General features: G+C 38.5%; 2 protein-coding genes across 7 annotated transcripts in view; one reads left to right on the forward strand and one right to left on the reverse strand.

Moving 5' to 3' along the window:
• Positions 1-18187, forward strand: part of smyd3 (SET and MYND domain containing 3) — a 125820-nt gene that overhangs the window by 37477 nt on the left and 70156 nt on the right. For 4 of the 6 annotated variants that reach the window (XR_015865497.1, XR_015865495.1, XR_015865498.1 and 1 more), the window contains exons 7-15: positions 1360-1462; positions 1566-1676; positions 3599-3686; positions 3804-3978; positions 7921-8029; positions 8186-8301; positions 13762-14012; positions 14081-15628; positions 16352-16551. Coding sequence is in view for 1 of the 6 variants with exons in the window: in XM_088414010.1 (XP_088270136.1) it covers positions 1360-1462; positions 1566-1676; positions 3599-3686; positions 3804-3978; positions 7921-8029; positions 8186-8284 (685 nt within the window). In the remaining 5 variants the exon portion in view is untranslated. Of the gene's footprint in view, positions 1-1359; positions 1463-1565; positions 1677-3598; positions 3687-3803; positions 3979-7920; positions 8030-8185; positions 8409-13761; positions 14013-14080; positions 15629-16351; positions 16552-18187 lie in introns of those variants that run through there. The other 2 variants (XR_015865496.1, XM_088414010.1) reach the window with 2 other exon arrangements.
• Positions 9992-18187, reverse strand: part of kif26ba (kinesin family member 26Ba) — a 75822-nt gene continuing 67626 nt past the window's right edge. Inside the window, exons 26-28 of the mRNA XM_088414012.1 lie at positions 16279-16538; positions 15455-15605; positions 9992-14130 (exon numbers count right to left, since the gene is read on the reverse strand). Of these exons, the coding sequence (XP_088270138.1) occupies positions 13982-14130; positions 15455-15605; positions 16279-16538 (560 nt within the window). The 3' untranslated portion in view covers positions 9992-13981. The remainder of the gene's footprint in view (positions 14131-15454; positions 15606-16278; positions 16539-18187) is intronic.

An 18187-nucleotide genomic window follows, 5' to 3' on the forward strand; every position in this document is an offset into this window, starting at 1 on the left:
ACACATGCGTGCTCACACACACATGTAGTGAATATAATAATGAGAGCACCAATCAATGGGATCATAAAACACAGGCAAATGTTTTCCATTTTTTTTCCATTGCCTTGTGTGTTGCAATTGCTTTTTCATGAGTGCACATGACACTTAAAATGTTTTGTTTTTCATATTTCTCACTGAAAAGCAGGTTCTGATGGAATGCCCCGCACCAGAAATTGATTTTAATGTTTTATTAGTATCATATTGCTATTTTTTTTATTCCACTCCTCCTGACATGCTAAAAAAAACTGAGAGTCAGTCAAGTGTGTGTGTGTTTTTGTTTTTTTTTTTGACAACTGTTTTGAAATTTGAATATGCATTTGGGAAATAGGCTTTTGTTTTGACAGAAATGGAGTACATGTAACTTGTGTTGTGTGTGTCCATAATGACTTCCAATATAGACAGACAGAAAGAAAACAAGTGACATTTGTTATGGTAGGAGCATAGTGCTCATCTTCTCCCAAAAGTGTATTAGTGTGCATTTCATCAACTTCTTTATAGACTAAATGGATCATTTGAGCCTACTGCTTTGTGCCATCAATCAGAATCATGGACCAAGAAGCGGCATACACCAAACACATAAATGCCCCAAAACACAATTTATAGTTTGTTTTTAATGCAAACAATTAAAACAGGTCCATCTTTGCCTCGGTTAACATTGTGTCAATGAGCTGTTGCTTCCAGTCTTCTCCAGACTAGTGAATTTAGTGACATTCTGCCTGCATGCTGGGTAAAATGGCTAATAAACCAGGAGCAGCTTGTCACAGAAGTGGAAATAGATAGCCAACATTAAAGGTCAGTCCGCTTTTATTGAGACTGGCCCTTATACTGGACATTTATACAACCAATAAATGGACTTATTGTACACTTACCACCCTGCTACAGTCAAAACTATTTACAGTTACTCTGTGACACCATCCGCTCCAGTTCGTGCTTTTATTCCTTGCAAAACAGAACTACATTGGGAAACAAACAAAAACCTCAAACGTTCACAAATATCTGATTCAAACCAGATTTGTATCCATTCCATAATGTCTTCATTGAAATTAATATTCATATATTTTGACTGAGTGAGGAAACAGGATAAAAGGATAATAAATATAACCCAAAACCTAACGCAGTGAATCCCTCTCAAAAATAGAGAAGTCAGTGGGAGCAGAGATTCAGAGGAGCACAATTTTCTTGTTACCATTCTGGCCTTATTCAACTTCCTCAACAGCCTTCTATTTCTACTTATCTTCTGCCTCTTCCTTTTCCCCACTGTTTGCTCCTCATTCCAAACCTGTGGCACTTCCCCTCTCACCCGCCATTTTGCCATCTCAGTTTATCGCTGCTAAACCATGACTGCAGGCCGAATTGTGTGACAGTGTTTGAAGGAACGAAGCTACAACTGAGAGCTGTTCGGGACATCAAACCGGAGGAGGAGGTACAGTAGGAGCAAGAACACAACAACGGAGCTCTGCGATGCAAAAATAATTATGACCGTAACTGTTTTTTTTTGTTTGTTTGTTTGTTTTTCCTGTGGTTAGCTAACAATTAGCTACATAGAGACGTTGTCATTGACGGAAGAACGTCAGAAACAGCTGGAGGACCAGTACCATTTCATATGCCGCTGCCAGAAATGTGATTCCCAAGACACAGTAAGACACCACAATGAACATGCAGAGTTTCAAACATGTCAACTATTAATGTTACACATACCCTAGATCTTCTTTTACAAGGGATATTAAACTTATTTAGGCATTTTCAGTAGTAAATAGTGAGGCCCAACCAATTTTTTTCAGGCCAATTTAGATTTTTGGCTAAAAAAAATACAGATTAATCGGCCGATTACTTTAAAATAAAATGAATAAAATTACATTTGAATCCACGCAGTGCTTTTTAATAAGTGTCAGTTATGTCTTTATGGATTTTCACTATTCACAGGCTGGGCCTAGTACCTATTCCTGCGACAGTTCAACAGTAAATAAAAAAAATAAAAAAAAAACTTGGGTTCACAAAATGTCTTGCATTTTTGGGTCTCCTACTGTGATTTTGTAGATAAAAGAGGATTCCACCCGATAGTTGTTTTAACTTGTTTTTGACACATTCAGGCATTCCATGCCACCTGCCATCATTTACGGAATCATGCTAAGGCAGTAAATTTCATTGAGCATGTTTTCCTCAAAAAAGACTATATTTGGCCCCAATCTAGATAAAGTAAATTTTAAATGTAAATTTTACACATGGAAAGGAGTAAAATATTCAGATTAAATTCAGGTGTAGATTTTATTCTTGGACCAAATATAGTCTTTTTAGAGTAAATAAAAAAAATCATAGTCTACTGCCATAATCATTCTGTGCTGTTTTTTTTGTGCCAAATATCCCTTTTTTAAGCGAGGCCTAAAAGTTCAACCATTCGGATGTGTTATGGTGTAGAAGAAAAACACACACACTTGATATGTTTCTGTTATCCGAGTGTATCAGAGCAGAACACTCTCATTTGATGGTGTCTCCTGCTTGCTTCCTCTCTGTCACTCTTTACTCAGCACACCCTCTTGCCATCGGCCTTCTCTTCCGACTGACTGCCTCCTGGAGGAAAAAAAAAAAAAAAATTCACCTGGAGTTTTCTTTTTCATCTGTCTTGATCCAGTCCACCCTTGTCTGGCCATCAAGTTTTCTTTTTGTCATTCTTATCCTGACTCGTTATCTATTGCTCTGTCATGCAACATGCATGCACTTTCAAGTATCTTTCATATGCCCGTGTGCACACTGCGACTATTTTTATTTAATCCGCCTTTGTTCTGCCTGCAACAGTCCGGAACGGCTTTTTGCTGTTGCGCCGCTCTCTTTAATCTTCTGATGATGATGGCAGGCTGCTGGGTTGTGACCCAGAGTTGACATCAAACCTTGTGTTTATGCGCTCTAGGTGCTTTTGTGTGTGACAGTGTGTGCGGTGCACATAAAATACAGTAGTGCTTGTAAAATAGCTTTTTGCAGTTTTATGATATTGGCACTAGCTTTCAAGGTTTCAGATGAGTGAAACCACGCAAGTGAAAATATGCTATTATTTGCACTGAAAGATTTTTGTAGCCGATATTGGTTGTTCCTTGATAATTAATAGAAGTTTGCGGCAGTTCGTCACAGATTAGAATTTTTTCTTGTGTTATTTGAAAAAAATTATACCGTTTGCTTATTATTTAAGTAACAGTGAGACACAAATCATCACGGTCATCAAGCTTTCAAACTGCTGCCCTCCGGTCGGCGCTACAGGGCTCATCAAAGCCGGAAAAACACACTCGGAGACAGTTAATTCCCCGGAGATATTAATGCTTTGAATAACAACAAAATAAGAACACTCTGAAAATAGTAATAACATTTGCACTTCTGTGAAACTATACATTTTATTCCATACTGTTTATTCCATTCATACTCTAACTAAATTGCTCAAAAAATTGTAAAATAAATGCATCTATTGGCTAATAGTATATGTTTTTGCGCTCATGTTACCATGGTAGGTCCACTTTGTCATCTATGTATACTCCTTTATGTTTTTGTTGTATTTGTCCACTCTCTTTTAAAGGACAAACTCATGTTGTCTGGTGAACAAGCAACATGGCACAAGTTGATGGAAGCCTTACCAAAATTAGAAGAACTGAAGGCAGCCTCGGGTATCCTTTATTGCCAAAACATTAATTGATTGTTTATTTTGGATAAATGAGGCGTCTCTTAAATATGCATGTTCTACTCAATCCAGTGAAAACCTCTTTTCTCAAATGACTCCTCAGACTGGCAAACCCTCAGAGAGAAGTGTAGACATCTGTTATCAACGGAGGGTGCTGATGTGCCCCATGAAAACCTCTACAAGCTCAGATTGACCGATATGGCTCTGGATTCTGCCGTTCATCTCGGTTACTGGGAGGAAGCGGCAAGGCACGGGGAGGGGACACTTCCAATTTACAGGTGCATTTGCATGGATTTTAAACTTGCCAAATGACAAAAATTTTCATCCAGACAAAAAATTCTTCACAATCCCAAACATTGCGACTTTATGAGGCTTGTTTAAGGCAGACCTATTTTCAATTTGGTGTTAATGTAATGTTTACAGTTTTTTTATTTGGAGCAAACAATCAATTAACCACTGCAATTTATTGCATTTAGTTTTGAATTAAATGTAAAAATTCAGTTCCGTGGTCAAACTGTCACCATCATCAATAAACTGTACAGGAAATGTTAAGTATCTTCATATGATGATTAAGTCCTCATTTACCTGTCTGCATTTGCGCACCTTTCATGAATGTGAATTTTCCTACCCAGACTTTTGATACACTCACTTGTGCATAAGTTGAGCGTGAATGTGGAAACGCCAGAGAAGGCTGGCTTCTAATCATGGAAAGATGGACCTTTCTCGAGACTAGAATGTCCCTGAAATCTATGAAAATAATAAAGCACACTTCGAATTAGGAGGTTTCTTAATGCATAGTGTAGTAAGCCATTGAGGAAGTGTGGATCACACTGCCAAGGGCTGTAACTTTGAAGGATAGACAGCATTGTTTTATTCTGTCTGAAGTATAGCCACTAAAAGTCATTTACGAAGAGGTGCATGGGGAGAAATGCAGCTCTTTTCGTTGTTTTATTGCCATGACTCCTACTTGAGGTACAGTATACTCTGCAGCCAGGATATGTATGTATTTATACAAGGCTGTTTTTTTCTTTTCTTTTTTTGAACAGACTTGTGAATGACTAAATTTGAGGAGCAATTTTCAAAATTTTTGGAGCTCATTTTTTGCAGGTTAATCTATAATAGTATGACTTTTATTATGTATTTTTAATTTTTATTTGATTATTATTGTTACAGTTATTGACGTTTATTGCATCAGTGGCCTTTTTCTATTTGAATTTGAAATGTCCAACTGCATTTGAATGCACCATAAGTCTTATTTTCCCGTTAGGAGACTTAGTCTGTATTAAAGTATGACAGCGTAACTGCTGAGATTTTTTTTTTTACCTTCACTACCAGTGATTGAATGTGATTCCTAATGGTGGTGTGTTGATTTTGGTAGCTGTGTAATGTGAATGTGAATGTTAAATTTGGGATAAATGGGTAGTAAAGATGAGTCATGTTAATTGGAATGGAAATACGGCCTCAAGGGAAAACGTCAAAATCAAAGGTTGAAAAGGCAACATCCTTGCATTATTTGGTGCATTATGTCTACGTTCACACTACAGCCTGAAGTCACCCAATTCTGACTTTTTACCCCTCATGCGACCTCACTTATTTCGAGCCTTGACATAATATAACCCCATTTGTTATTCTGGGGGTTTCAGCACATGCACTCTTATACTTTGCTGTGTACTTTTGCATCAGGCAAAAAACACAAGTCAAAGAAAAAGAAAACCATCCATCATCTAATGGCAAAATACCTGTTGAGGAAGATCCTAACAAATAGAGAGAATGAAAAAGAATTACAGTGTAATGAGGGTCGTTATACTATTCATCTTCCTTTGTTCTGTGCTGCTCCATTTGTTACAGAGGTTTGTCTCCCTCCGTGTTTCCCTCATTCCCTATTCCGTTCGTCTTTCGCTTTGAATTCTTCCTCCATTTTCAGTTTGGGATTTATAGGCCTTGTTGCCTATCTGCAACATGCATATATTTTGCTGCTGCAGACAGGGAGGCTTGTGTCCATATTTTACATAAAGGCAAATATTTTATGTACGTGTTTTCGAGTGTTTTATTCTTGGAATCCAGTATTGGAATGAACATTGCAAATGCAGCAATGACAGAACCAAATGCCTTACAAATGTATACCAAGAGTTAATGCATTGCCGTTGCTCCGTTAAATTAAAGCTGCATTCATTATAGCTTTGGCCAGAATACAAAACACAATTAGGCAGACTATAACTAATCTCCCCTCTGCGCTCGCATTCAGTAAGATAATCCTTGTTTTCCACTCACAAACAGCTTGCCGCAAATTATATTTTCCACTGGATTTCCTCGGAAAGGCGCGCCTCCATCCACAAGTGTTAACGTCTCCTCGCTGCCCTCGCCGTGTTCTCGAAGCCTCGAGCTGCGGCCTTCTAACGAGCTCCTTCCACAAGAACTTATTTGCTCTTCGGGGAAAACGGGTGCAGAATTGGGGGGGGGGGCACCTAAATGAAATAATTGTTAATCACAGCCAGTGTGTGCATACGAAAGATGAAACATAATTGGACTTGCTTCCTCGTGTGTTTATTTGCTCGACGTGACTCGTCGCCTCGCTAATTAAATCAATATTGTAACTTGTTATTATTCATTCGGCACTAACGCCGATTTATTCTTGGAACCTCCCATTCATTGATGCCGTTCCTAACGGGAGCGGTGAGCAATCCAATAATTGCTTGGCTCTGCGATTAGCAGCCAGTTAGCCTTGAAGGTAAAAACAATTGGCCCGTTAGTAAAAATAATCTAAACCAGCGTTGCTGCTTTTAATTACAAAGCATTTACTCTGATGTTATTCAATTACAGCGTGAAAACATATCACTAGAGAGAGCGGCATTAGTCCACAAGCAAATTCCTCAGATGAAAGTTCTTCATTCCGTTTGGAAGCATAATGATGGTGTCTATATGTAAAATAATTCCAATGATGAATAACAAAGTAGATTTAAATTGATCTGTTTGTGTGCCTTTGTTCTCACAAGCAAGAAAGACTGAATTATTTGAGACTTTTAATTCATTCATTCAATAGGAAAAATGGATCATTGACGTCTATAGGCGTCGATGGCAGTGAATGAGGTAAACGGAGACATATCAGTGTTCAATTTACTTGCAAAAAATGTGTAGCCACGCCTTCCTCTCAAACTGGAATGCATATTTTTCATATGTGTAAGAAATCTGTAGAAAACCCAAGCAAGAACCAGCAAACTCCACTCTAGAAGGACGGAAGGCAGATTCTCACCTCATCCAGAGATTTTAGACGGGCGTGCTTGCCCTCACAAACTCAATCTTGTCTGTTAGCGTTTGAAGGCCCCTCCTCATTGTTGACTCGTGATAGGTGCCCATGACCTGACGCAATATTGTCCAAGGGCTTCTCTTGACCCGCAAAAAAAAAAAAAAAGGACCCTCTGTATTTACTTTGCTTGTGAGCACAGTTATTGTTCAGCCTGATATTTTTCAGAATGAAATATCTCCAAGCTGCTGCACGGAAGCCACGCTGCAACAGCGGAGATTGATCAGACACAAGAGAGGCTTTTTCGTCTCACTCGACTTCATCTGGAATATTTTCTCGCGGCTTTAGCGAGGTTACATCAAATCGTGCGGCATGGATAATCAAGACCGTGGCGGGTCGGGGGACAGAGGAGGAAATGGAAGGCGAGGCTTACGAGGGAAGACTGCAGGAGAGTGTGTCACACACTTAATCCCTCCAACTGGCTACACAAATATAAACGAGAAGGAGGCGAGCGGAATATGATAATAGCAGAAAAAAAATGCAGGAGATTAGAGAGGAGGAATAAAGTCAGGCACTTTCAAAAATGGATTCCCTCATAAAAAGCCATGTGATTATTTATTATAATAGAAAACATTTGCCCCTCTTCTCATGAGTCATTTACTTGCAAATGCACTATACAACACTGGTTGTTAACCTTTTTTCACTTGAAATATTTTTTCAGCCAAATACTCCCAATGACAATGTGTAGTAGTCATACAATGTTTTGCACAGGAATTATTTAACACATTGTTTCATTTTCCAAGTAATGTGTTCTTAATCTGAAAACAGTGTTCTGTTTTTGTCACAGCATTGAAAAGCATGCAATTAGAATTGATACTGTACCTGCAGAAACTCTGTTAAAACCTCACGGATCCCAATTTGAGAATGTCGTTAAATTGTTTCGTGTACATGAATCCGATTAACTCTTGATGTTTTGAAGACTTTACCACCCTGATCCCCATCCCGTCCATGGAATCCAGCTGATGAGAGTTGCAAAACTGCAGCATTATTTGGAGCGGCTTAAAGATTCCCTGGACACCTTCAAACAGGTCTTTATGAGAATTTCACACTTTGCCTGATTTAGTTTTAGTCACATCCTCACGTTGCGCCCAAAAGCTGAATGTCCCAATTCTTTTGTGATTAGTGAATTTTCTTTTCTTGATTTTGAATGACTCACTAAAGGCGTTTGCTTATTTGTGCACCAGGCCTTTGAAATCCTCAAGATCACCCATGGAATTGATCACCCATTGGTGGTTGATTTGTTGGTCAAGATGGAAGAATGTCGCTTTGAGATGGATCGATAGTTAAACAATAATGCAAGGTAACATTTAAGGCAGCTGTACTCTTCTTCTTTTTTTCTCCCTCTAAACAAAGGTTGATGTCATTAGGGCACCAACAAATAAAGTTCAAGTCTTGTTTGGTTTTTGAGATTCTTGTCTCATTTGTCATCTCCAAATTCCATTGCGGTGAGGGTGCCAGAATCTGTATGTGTGTCTGCGTGTGTGTGTTTATAGCAAAGGCGGCCTCTCAAAACATCCATCCTCCCCTTGCCACATATCCATCACACACACACTTCCCGTGGTAATCCCTGTTATTGTGGGTTATTCTGTCAGTGTGTGTTTCAGCTGAAGAGTGTTTGTGATGGGATGTGGTAATACTACACACACACTTGCATGGTTGCCTCTTTGTAAAAAAAGGATGACAACATTTCCTCTGGGAGGGTAAAGTGTGTGTTTATGGGTTATGGGAGGATTACAGTGACATTGTGTTTGCTTTTACAAATAAAAGGTTTTGCTTTTCTGACACTTTTTGCTATCCACACGGAACACTGAAAAGACTAAACGATTAGTCAGCTGTGAATAAAGCGCTCTTCTCCATAGTTGTTCACATTATTTATTTTCGCTGCAACACTATCAACTGTCTAGCCTTTTTTAATTTATTAAATAAAACCTCTCATAGCACGTTAACAGCAATTCCACTTGGATTAGACCCGATCCTATAACCTACCCCGCAAGAGAACGTCACACTACATGAACCCCTGTGCATCTTTGCTGGTGATTGTTTCCTTCAGCCGCTCTTTCTCCCATCAACGGGCACAGGCCATTAAATCAGATGTATTGTCATCACGCTCACTGCCTGTCACCTTCCCTCTCTCACTCACTACAACACTTCAAATTACATTCATAGCCACTCTTGGTCAAAACATTAGATCGAGCACACACAAAATGATATACTCCTCATGTCATCGATAACCTTTAAAATGCATATTAACTCTTTCAGTGCCATGGACTTTCTTGTCTTGTCTTAAATAGTAACAGTAATAAATGATAAAATTCTCGTCAAATATGTTTTTTTATGGAGGATAGCTGACACCCTTGACTAATGCTTACCTAATATAAGACAATTGAGCACTGTAGTGATTACTGTGACCATTGAAATGCAGTTTCCACACTTAACCTGCATCAATTCTAACTGAAGAATGGAAGTCAATCTTTCATATGGCCAAATCCATATTTACATAGACATAGCACACAATATTCTGTTGGCCTTGAAAGATGAGTGAACATGTTAAATATACTGGCCCTCTAGGTCTCCTTTATGACAACGCTTGCCACTGAAAGATTTAAAGTCCACGACGACTCCCTAAATGACTTTGTTTCTATGAAAATGGTAAAAATAAGCATGAGCACACATGTTTGAAAGACAAACGAATGGATGAAAAGTCATTTTTACTTAATTAGTCCCCGCGTCCCGCCTCCCCGGCCAAAAGATCAAGTTCACAATGCCGAGCTCCACATATTTATAAAAAACAAGTTCTGTATTACACAAGCAATTAAGAAACATTTGAGTTAGCCCAAAAACTAGTGTTAACTCAACTAATCCTAATTGGATTATTTTCAACCCAAGCATTGTTAGTGTTGCAACATCCTAACATAAAATGTACAATGTTTACACTTATATACCAAACCTTTAGACTTTTGTTTTTCAAGAAAGAAAATGTTCTTCAAACGTGTTGATTACATTCCTTTATTTACATTCGGCCATCTTGTATGTCCACCAACACGCGGTGTCAAAAGACAGTTCCAACCTCCAATCATGCACGGAGAATATCACACTTGACACGCTTAATTATCACACTGACCTCCACTCGTGACAACATTGCTGAATCATCCATTACGCACATTGGCACTTAAGAATGAAAAAAAAAAAATTGATTTAAAGTATCTTGATTTTTTTTTTTCCATGTATAATATAACCTATAGTTGTGAAATCCGCTAACATCAGAATAAGATTTGGCCATTAACCCAAATTGAAATCGGGTTTTCGATAGTTTAGTTATTACTGTTATACATACAAAGAAATGCCCACTTTTTTTTTTTTTTTAATTTTAGTCTGCAATATGGCCAAAAGGAATATAGATGAGTATATAAATAATATGCGTGCCGTATATGTAGTTGAAGCTCAAATTAGTCATATGCTGGACAATTTTTGACTAGAAATGACACACTAATTTGCAAATGAAATAAATAAATTTGATCATTTAAAACAGGGGTCACCAACGCAGTGCCCAAGGGCACCAGGTTTCCACCAAGGATTGCACGAGTATTCCGCAGACCTGTTCTGCAAATAGTTTAAAAAGTGATCGAACTTTGTGATTATCCTGGGTTTTACTAACGATTATGCATATATGACGTATACATTACATATTACACATGTTTTACATATTTACTATTGCTGATTTTTAATTATTGTGAGAAATGACTAACATGATCAGAGTCTTCACATAAACTGGTAGCCCTTCATATTACTCAGTACCAAAGAAGTAGCACTTGGTTTCAAAAAGGTTGGTGACCCCTGATTTAAAATATTCCACATTTCCACTGGATTTTTTTTTTTTCACAATTTGTTTTCTCCTCAGCACTTTTTTAACCAAAATGTGTTTTAAAAGAGAGAATAGCATATATATATATTTTTTTATATTACTGTATTTTTTTTATTTTTTGACCTTACTCTATCAATTTCAGCAAAAAGGTTCATTTTAAAAGGCCGGCGTATGAATTTATTTGGGGCTTAACAGCATATTCACTATACTGTATTAACGTGTTTGGCAAAGTATATACAGTTATCTTTTCTATCTTAAATGCATAGTAACTTTTAAACGTCATAAGGCTTAAATAAATACACATCGATAGCTGAAATAAATAGACTTTGATCCACTATGAGAAAGAAAATAAGAAATGTTCCGATGTTGCACTCTCCGTATGAAGACATCACGCGGCCAGTTTATCAAACATGCTTTCAACTGTTCCCAGGAGATTACCTCCTGTCTGCCTCCGCATGTGCGGATAAATGACTTTCACTTAGTCAGCCAGCCATGAAAAGGTCCAAAACCTCACACAGTTTATTTCCTGCTACTGTATGTAACGTTATCTCCTCCCATTTGGCATACGTTAAACACTGAGAAACAAATCGCTCAGGAGAAGGAGGAGGGGAGTCGTGAAGTATCGAAGCTGCTATCGTGATGTTTAAGATCTTTTTTTTTAAAGGTTATTTCTGACACACGTCGCTCTTTCATCGATTTATATTTGTACAAACATTTAGAGCATAAACATCTCAAGCACCATATAAAATCATGTAAAAGACATGGAACCCAGCAGAGATAACTGCCTCTGATTTTTGTCTCTGTCCTCTTTAATATAGTTATATATTATTTATTTTTGCTCTGACAGCCATACCCACACCGCTTCAACTGTTTTTTGTTATTTTTGCTCTGACAGCCATACCCACACCGCTTCAACTGTTTTTTGGGTGTCCTATTCTATTTCTGGATTAAACTTGTAACTTTATACCTCTGATAACAGCGTCACAGTTAAGTTCGTACTTATTCAATTAACGTGAGCGTTATTTTCCATGACTCATCGCTCTTTCGTGGCCCGGTCCAATTTAGTGCCTGTGAGGCGTTCACTAATTGCGAGAATGACGTCGGTGAGAAGCCTTCATTGCCGATCCGTGACATAATGCCGAGAAACAGGCATCTCTATCGAAGCGCAGGCGTGAGAGGTAATTACTAAGACGTGTAATGTCCCCGAAGTAATACTGAATGCGGCTATAATCTCTACATGGTCCCATTGCCTTTGGTTATTATAAAACACACACATTGACAAGTCATTGAGTCTCTTTACAAATAGAGCAGAACAACACAGATACAAATAAACAGACAAGCGTCGGTCGATGGATGCGCCGAGGGGAATGAAACATTCCTGCGCTGCTTTGCGAAGACGGAAAAGCCATCACATCCGTACGACGTCAGCGAGCAGCCGAGGAACATTTGAGAGTAGAAAGTCAAGCTTCAAACATCGCCAAGATAAACAAGAGTTCCTTATTTTTAACCTGTGTGCTGACTGAAAATACATCACATATTTGGTCCCGTTTTTGTTCTATAAACAACCTGATTCCGTTTATTCTTTCAGTTTGTTAATTCATAAGTTACTAATTTTAGGTCTCTTGGCCAATGTTCTCAACGTATTAACATTCTATGTGAGCGGGGTTCGAGTTAGAATGTGAGCCTGATAAAAGTGGCAAAAAAAAAAAAAAATCACAGGTTTGAAGACCTCTGTGGTTTTTATTATACAGAGCAGTGTTGCCTTGAGATATGACTGACCCCAATTTTGAATTGTTCATATATTTTTTTGCTTCAATTTGTTTGTAGTATTTTGAGACAACACAACCTCACCAGTAAATCCGCAAGCTTAATGCAAACATATATTGTGAAATGCCATACAAAGGCTAATAAACAGCAGTGTTGTAATTAGTGTACAATACAAACTTTGGGAGTGGCCCAGATATGGCATTAACCCTTGAAGTACCTTAACATTTGGCTGGTCAAAATGTCATTCTGTCACTGATTTTGATGCATTTTTAGTTTCAAGACAATGACTGCATTTTCAAAAAACACATTATAGCTCAGAGGGACCAGAAATGGTCCCAAGGTCCCAATTATAAAAGTAATTAAATAATCAATGGAATACTTTTTTCTTTCATCACATATTTTTTTTTCAATACTATCCGATCTAACAGTTTTTTTAAAGTTCTGAAGTTTTTTTTTTTTTTTTTTAAAGATGTGGTATTGGTGGATGATTTGATGATTTTTCTATACAAGTTTATTTTGCAAAGGTGGTCTAAATGCGTTACATTTGTATCTCAGGGCAAGAAGTTCATATCTCAAGGTAGCACTGCTCTACATTTGGAGTTTGGATTCAGCTGTGATAGGCTCCAGCTCTTTTGTTCCCATAATTAAGACAGGCGCCATAGAAAACAGAAGATCATAATAAAGCTGCCACAGATAGATGAATTTACTGGCTTTCAATTTGACAGCCTCCACGGCTTGACTCCCATGTCACTTGAACCCTACACATAAGGATGTTTGACCATATTTGGAAACAATGACCCACTGTTCAATCCACCAAAGACACTCATCATTTATAAGTTTTACTATGCTAGCACCATACTGTATGTAGACAAAGTCAAGGAGGGTCTTGGTTTTATTTTCAATGTCAACAAGGCACTTTTTCACATCGCGTTCATTCGTCCTTCTGACTCTGACTTGGTCTTTTTTAGGAGCTGCACAGCAGGGCAGCGGGCCCCAAATTTATATTTGAGTACTTCTCACAGATCCTTGTATAATATACAGTTAAAAAAATGGCATAATGGTTCTTGTGCCGCCGTTAGTTGTTTGAAAGCTTCCTCGTAAAGCGCTTTTTCAGCTCTTCTGCCTTTTCAGATGACCAGACAGGATCTCACCAATGACCTGTTAACTATCTCAGTGCATCTCTAATTGATTCATCCATCACCTGTCGTGCTTACCTACAACTGGAGAAAAAGTGAGGATGATAGGGTCAATCCATCATGAGAACCGTTTCAAAATATCCCGAATGAGAAGTATTTAATTGGGAGCAGTTTCTATATCGACGGAAAAAGTGCTCCGCTGCCTTGCCGATCGTCTACCGATGTCTGGATGAAACGTCGAAGCAGGTGATCATCATGAGGTGAGCTTTGCAGAAATTGACTCTATTCTCCAGTTTGTCCGTCACCGTCTCCAGAGCTTCCAAATACTCCAGCGAGTCCACCTCGTACACCTGCTGCAGCTCAACTAGAGGAGAAGAGAAAACATACCGATAAGTACAGTTCGAGGTCAATTCTTGTACTGTTGGTACCCTTGATAAAATATTCTGTTCATGTCACATAAAATTATTTTTGTGAGGAGTTCCAAAAAAAGCACTCTCTCAAAAGTGTTAACAGAAGGCAAGTTTTTATTGGCGGCACTCCCACTTTGGAACTGACTTAAATTTAAGTCTGTAAAGAAAGATTTAATCAAAACATAGAAAGATTGTCACCTAAACAGCAAATGAGTTCCTCTGGGACTGTAAGTGAAACGTTTTGGAGAGGCCTAATTCATCTTCAGACTTAAACCATTTAGCGCATAGTTTTCCTTCTAGGAATAAGCAAAGGAGATGAAAATCATAACAAAAGAATGCAAACGTCTTGCAGCGTCGATGGGCCAAATTCTTCAATCATCTATTGCCAAATATTAAGAGGTCTCTATGCACAGTGAATTTTTGCAGACTGGCGGGTTCCGCCGTTGTGGGTGTGAAACAGATGACTGGCTTCACCAGTGAAAGTGACGCCTTTCGTTCATATTAATTTCTTAATCTTCATATTCATTTCTTGAACTCAATCCCATGGCTGTGGTTAGTTAGCTGGATTCTCCAAATACTATGCGCTAGTATTTGGTGAGATTCTAAGAATGATACTGAATGGATGAATGTCATTCATCTAGCAGTTAACTGGTGTGACATTGACTGACTTGAACTCCTTTAACAGTTCATAATGTCTCTTAGTGTTTAATTATGTTAAGATCCCATGATTATTTGCGAGATGTTCATGCGTATCAAACCAATTGCTGATCCGCATAGAGTTTCATCACCACATTATATGGCACTTTGTATTGATTTGCAGCAGCTCTATTGGTGGAGGCTACTGCTTTTGAGTTTTTTTTTTTTTTTGCACCACTTCATCTTCGTAATGAGGCTTTTATGCATTTTAACCCCGCTGTAATGTCCCTCTTTATGTGATTGCACTGAGAATCTTCTGGCTGAGTCCGATCACGTTCTTGCATTCCCATTCTCATTCATCCAAGGAAAAGCAGCCCATCTAGTTTGTGAGCCCTGATGTTGTTGCCCTCACAATGAACCCTCAAGCAAAGTCAAACAGAGCGCTATTCATCACACTTCTCCGCCCACGGTATCTAATTAAGCTTGGCCATTGAGTTGTCAGCCATAACGTTTTCTATCTAAGATATAGATGCTGTTAATTGCCTACAATGACGAGCAAGTTCATCACCACGACGTAATTTTCACAAAGAACTGATGACTTACTAGACGTCTGTTGACAGTATACCGTAAACTTTCACTTACACTCAGCTGTCCATGTGTGAGGCTCCAGCATCAGGTGCTGCTTAGTCTGTTCCAGCTCTTTCTTCAAGCACTGGTATTTGGCCCGGACCTCGCTGATACGCTGCTGACGGTGCTCCAGCAGGCGAAGTTTGCCACTGATGAACACGGTGCCCTACGCACATAATGCGCCACAAAGTGAGTGCGCAATCTGTTGGGGAGACTGGAGCAGATTGTCTAGTGCTCACACAATATCATAATACTGTATCACACTTTAGAGACTCCTCTCTGTGAGCTCCGTTGGTCACAGGGAGGCACTGAGCAGCCGGGAGCAACTGAAGTTTAAGTGTTTCTCTGTAGGGAGCTAGAGAATTCTCCTTTTTCATGCCTGCTCTTCTAATAAATAATAGATATGGTTAAAAAAATGGCATATTATTTTTTGTTTTCATTGAGTTGTAAGGGTGTCATATAGGTGCAGAAGAATATCACGGATTGGGGCTGCTTTGTTACTCCAGGGCCTGGATGGATTTTCAAAATCATTTTGCGAAACAACTGAAGGCCATCTGGCTGTTGTTTAAACCTTAATCTAACCTGAAGGCTGTTTATGGATCAGCACAATGCATGCCACAAAATGTAAAATTACATGTACAGCTAATTGGCTTCAGCAAAATAAAATATGCCTTTTGGTATGATCTGCCGACCTCAACCTGATTAAGATTTTGTGGCCTCACCAGAGTGATTCACACCATAATACTGCAGATGAAAACACCAGTCACACCAAATAATGTCTGCTCTCATTCTGAAAACAATATATTTTATGAGGTGAAAAGATAAAGTTCATGCCTCACCTTGGTCCCCACCTTGTCCCTCCTCTTCTGCATGCGTTCGACGTCATCGATCTCGTACACCTTAATCTCAAAGGCCTCCGCCGTGGTTCCGGGACCTCGTATGTTTGCGGCGGCGGGCGGCCCCAGCGGTCCATCTACCCAGCATGCACCTGGGCTTGAGGAGGAGGACGAAGAGGACGTGACGGCCTGTTTGGCGGAGCGGTGAGGCGACGTGGAGGAGTCCAAGGTCAATGCTGGAATCAGCCGTCGACGCTGGAGACCTTCAAATTTCAGGTGAAGCAGAATTATAATATTGACAGAGTATATGTTTATAAATGTATGTAGTCAGAGGAATTTGAATGATTTTAGGTTTCATTCGTATTGTAATGTACGGCGCTGTTACTGTGTAGTGTCTGCTGCGCAATAAGATAAAATTGCAAAATTCTATTCAGATTGCTAATTTCCTAAGTAGGATGAAGGATGGATATCATAGAAAACAAACAAAATAACCACTGTAAAGCTGAAACGAAAATCATTTGATTAACATATGGAAATAAATAAAAAGAAAACTAACTTGAATGTACATCTTATGTTTATAAACCCAGCAAGAAATGTAGTCAAAACGTTACGTTTTGTCTTTCTTTCAATACATGAGCTTTCTAGGAGTATTAAAAGAGAAGAAAAAGTGTCATTTTTTTAATTATATATATATATATACATTTATTGTGAAATATTTAGTAAAAATGTAATTTAAACACCACCCCCCCAAAAAAAATCATCTGAATGTTTTAATTAAAATCAAATAAAACCTAATCATAGTGAAAATTCCCAAAATATGAGCCTGGTTAGATTTTATGCTAGCTTTGTGTATGCCGTGTGTTTGTCAAAAGCCAGTCACAGTGCACACATCCGTAGATAAACAAACATTCACAGATGTGCAATTTAGATTCTTTAACTCGTTTTATGCATCATAATGATTAAAAATGGCATTTGTAGATATTATGGTGAGTGGATTTTTGTTACAATGCTTTTTGTTTTTTTAAAAAAAATGTTAAAACTTTCTGCATGCATAAGCAAAACCCAGGTTAGCAATACCCATTAATACAACATTTGTTAGATAGCAGAATTACTCACAAAAAAATGTTCTTGACACTTTTGAATAATTACACATGATCCTGATGTTATTACAATTCCAGAGCAATTAACCATAACACGCAAGTATAAATAAGTATTTATACCTATAATTTGCTACATTGTGCTTGAGTTTTTTGACACGGTTGGATTAATAAGCACACCTCCTGGTCAAACTGACCCAAGGACATTATTGCTTTTTTTTATTTTTTTGCACACAAATTGATCAAAACATACAGTATTCACAATGCAAAGCATGACTTCAAGAGTTCTCACTTTTATCTCAACCATAAAACATTCACATCTAGCTTAACATTTTTAGGGTGAGCGGGCCTATTTTACCACGAGGTTTAAAATGAGGATATTCCGTTGAAGCTCCAGTCTTAGTGTTTCACTGAAGGTTCAAAAAGAGACATTTGTATTTCATGGCGTAGTACGAAGCAGCGACACCGAGAAAATTGGGCTCTAATGGGTGAAAAAGGTTAGACAGGGGAAGTGACAAAATAAAAAATGTGATGACAAGACGAATCCAATTTAAGAGTAAGAGCGATCCTGATGGAAACGTGATTAACATTCGCTGGCTCCCGCTCACACATTCCATCTCTCCTAAACTCACTTTAGCAGCTGGCTTTACCTCGGAGCAGACTTTGACAGTGAGCAAGCTTTCGAAAATGCGAGCAAATCCAGACGTGACGCCTCCTGGCAGGAGGTGATTCGACACTCCAGTACCGCGCAGAAAAGGTTATTCCAATTGAAATCAATAATCAGTTGCGTACTGTGGTGAGCTGCCTGTGTTGAA

Source organism: Hippichthys cyanospilos, chromosome 4 (genome assembly GCF_059441005.1).
Source record: "Hippichthys cyanospilos isolate Australia breed blue-spotted pipefish chromosome 4, RoL_Hcya_1.0, whole genome shotgun sequence".
NCBI classification, from domain to species: Eukaryota; Metazoa; Chordata; class Actinopteri; order Syngnathiformes; family Syngnathidae; genus Hippichthys; species Hippichthys cyanospilos.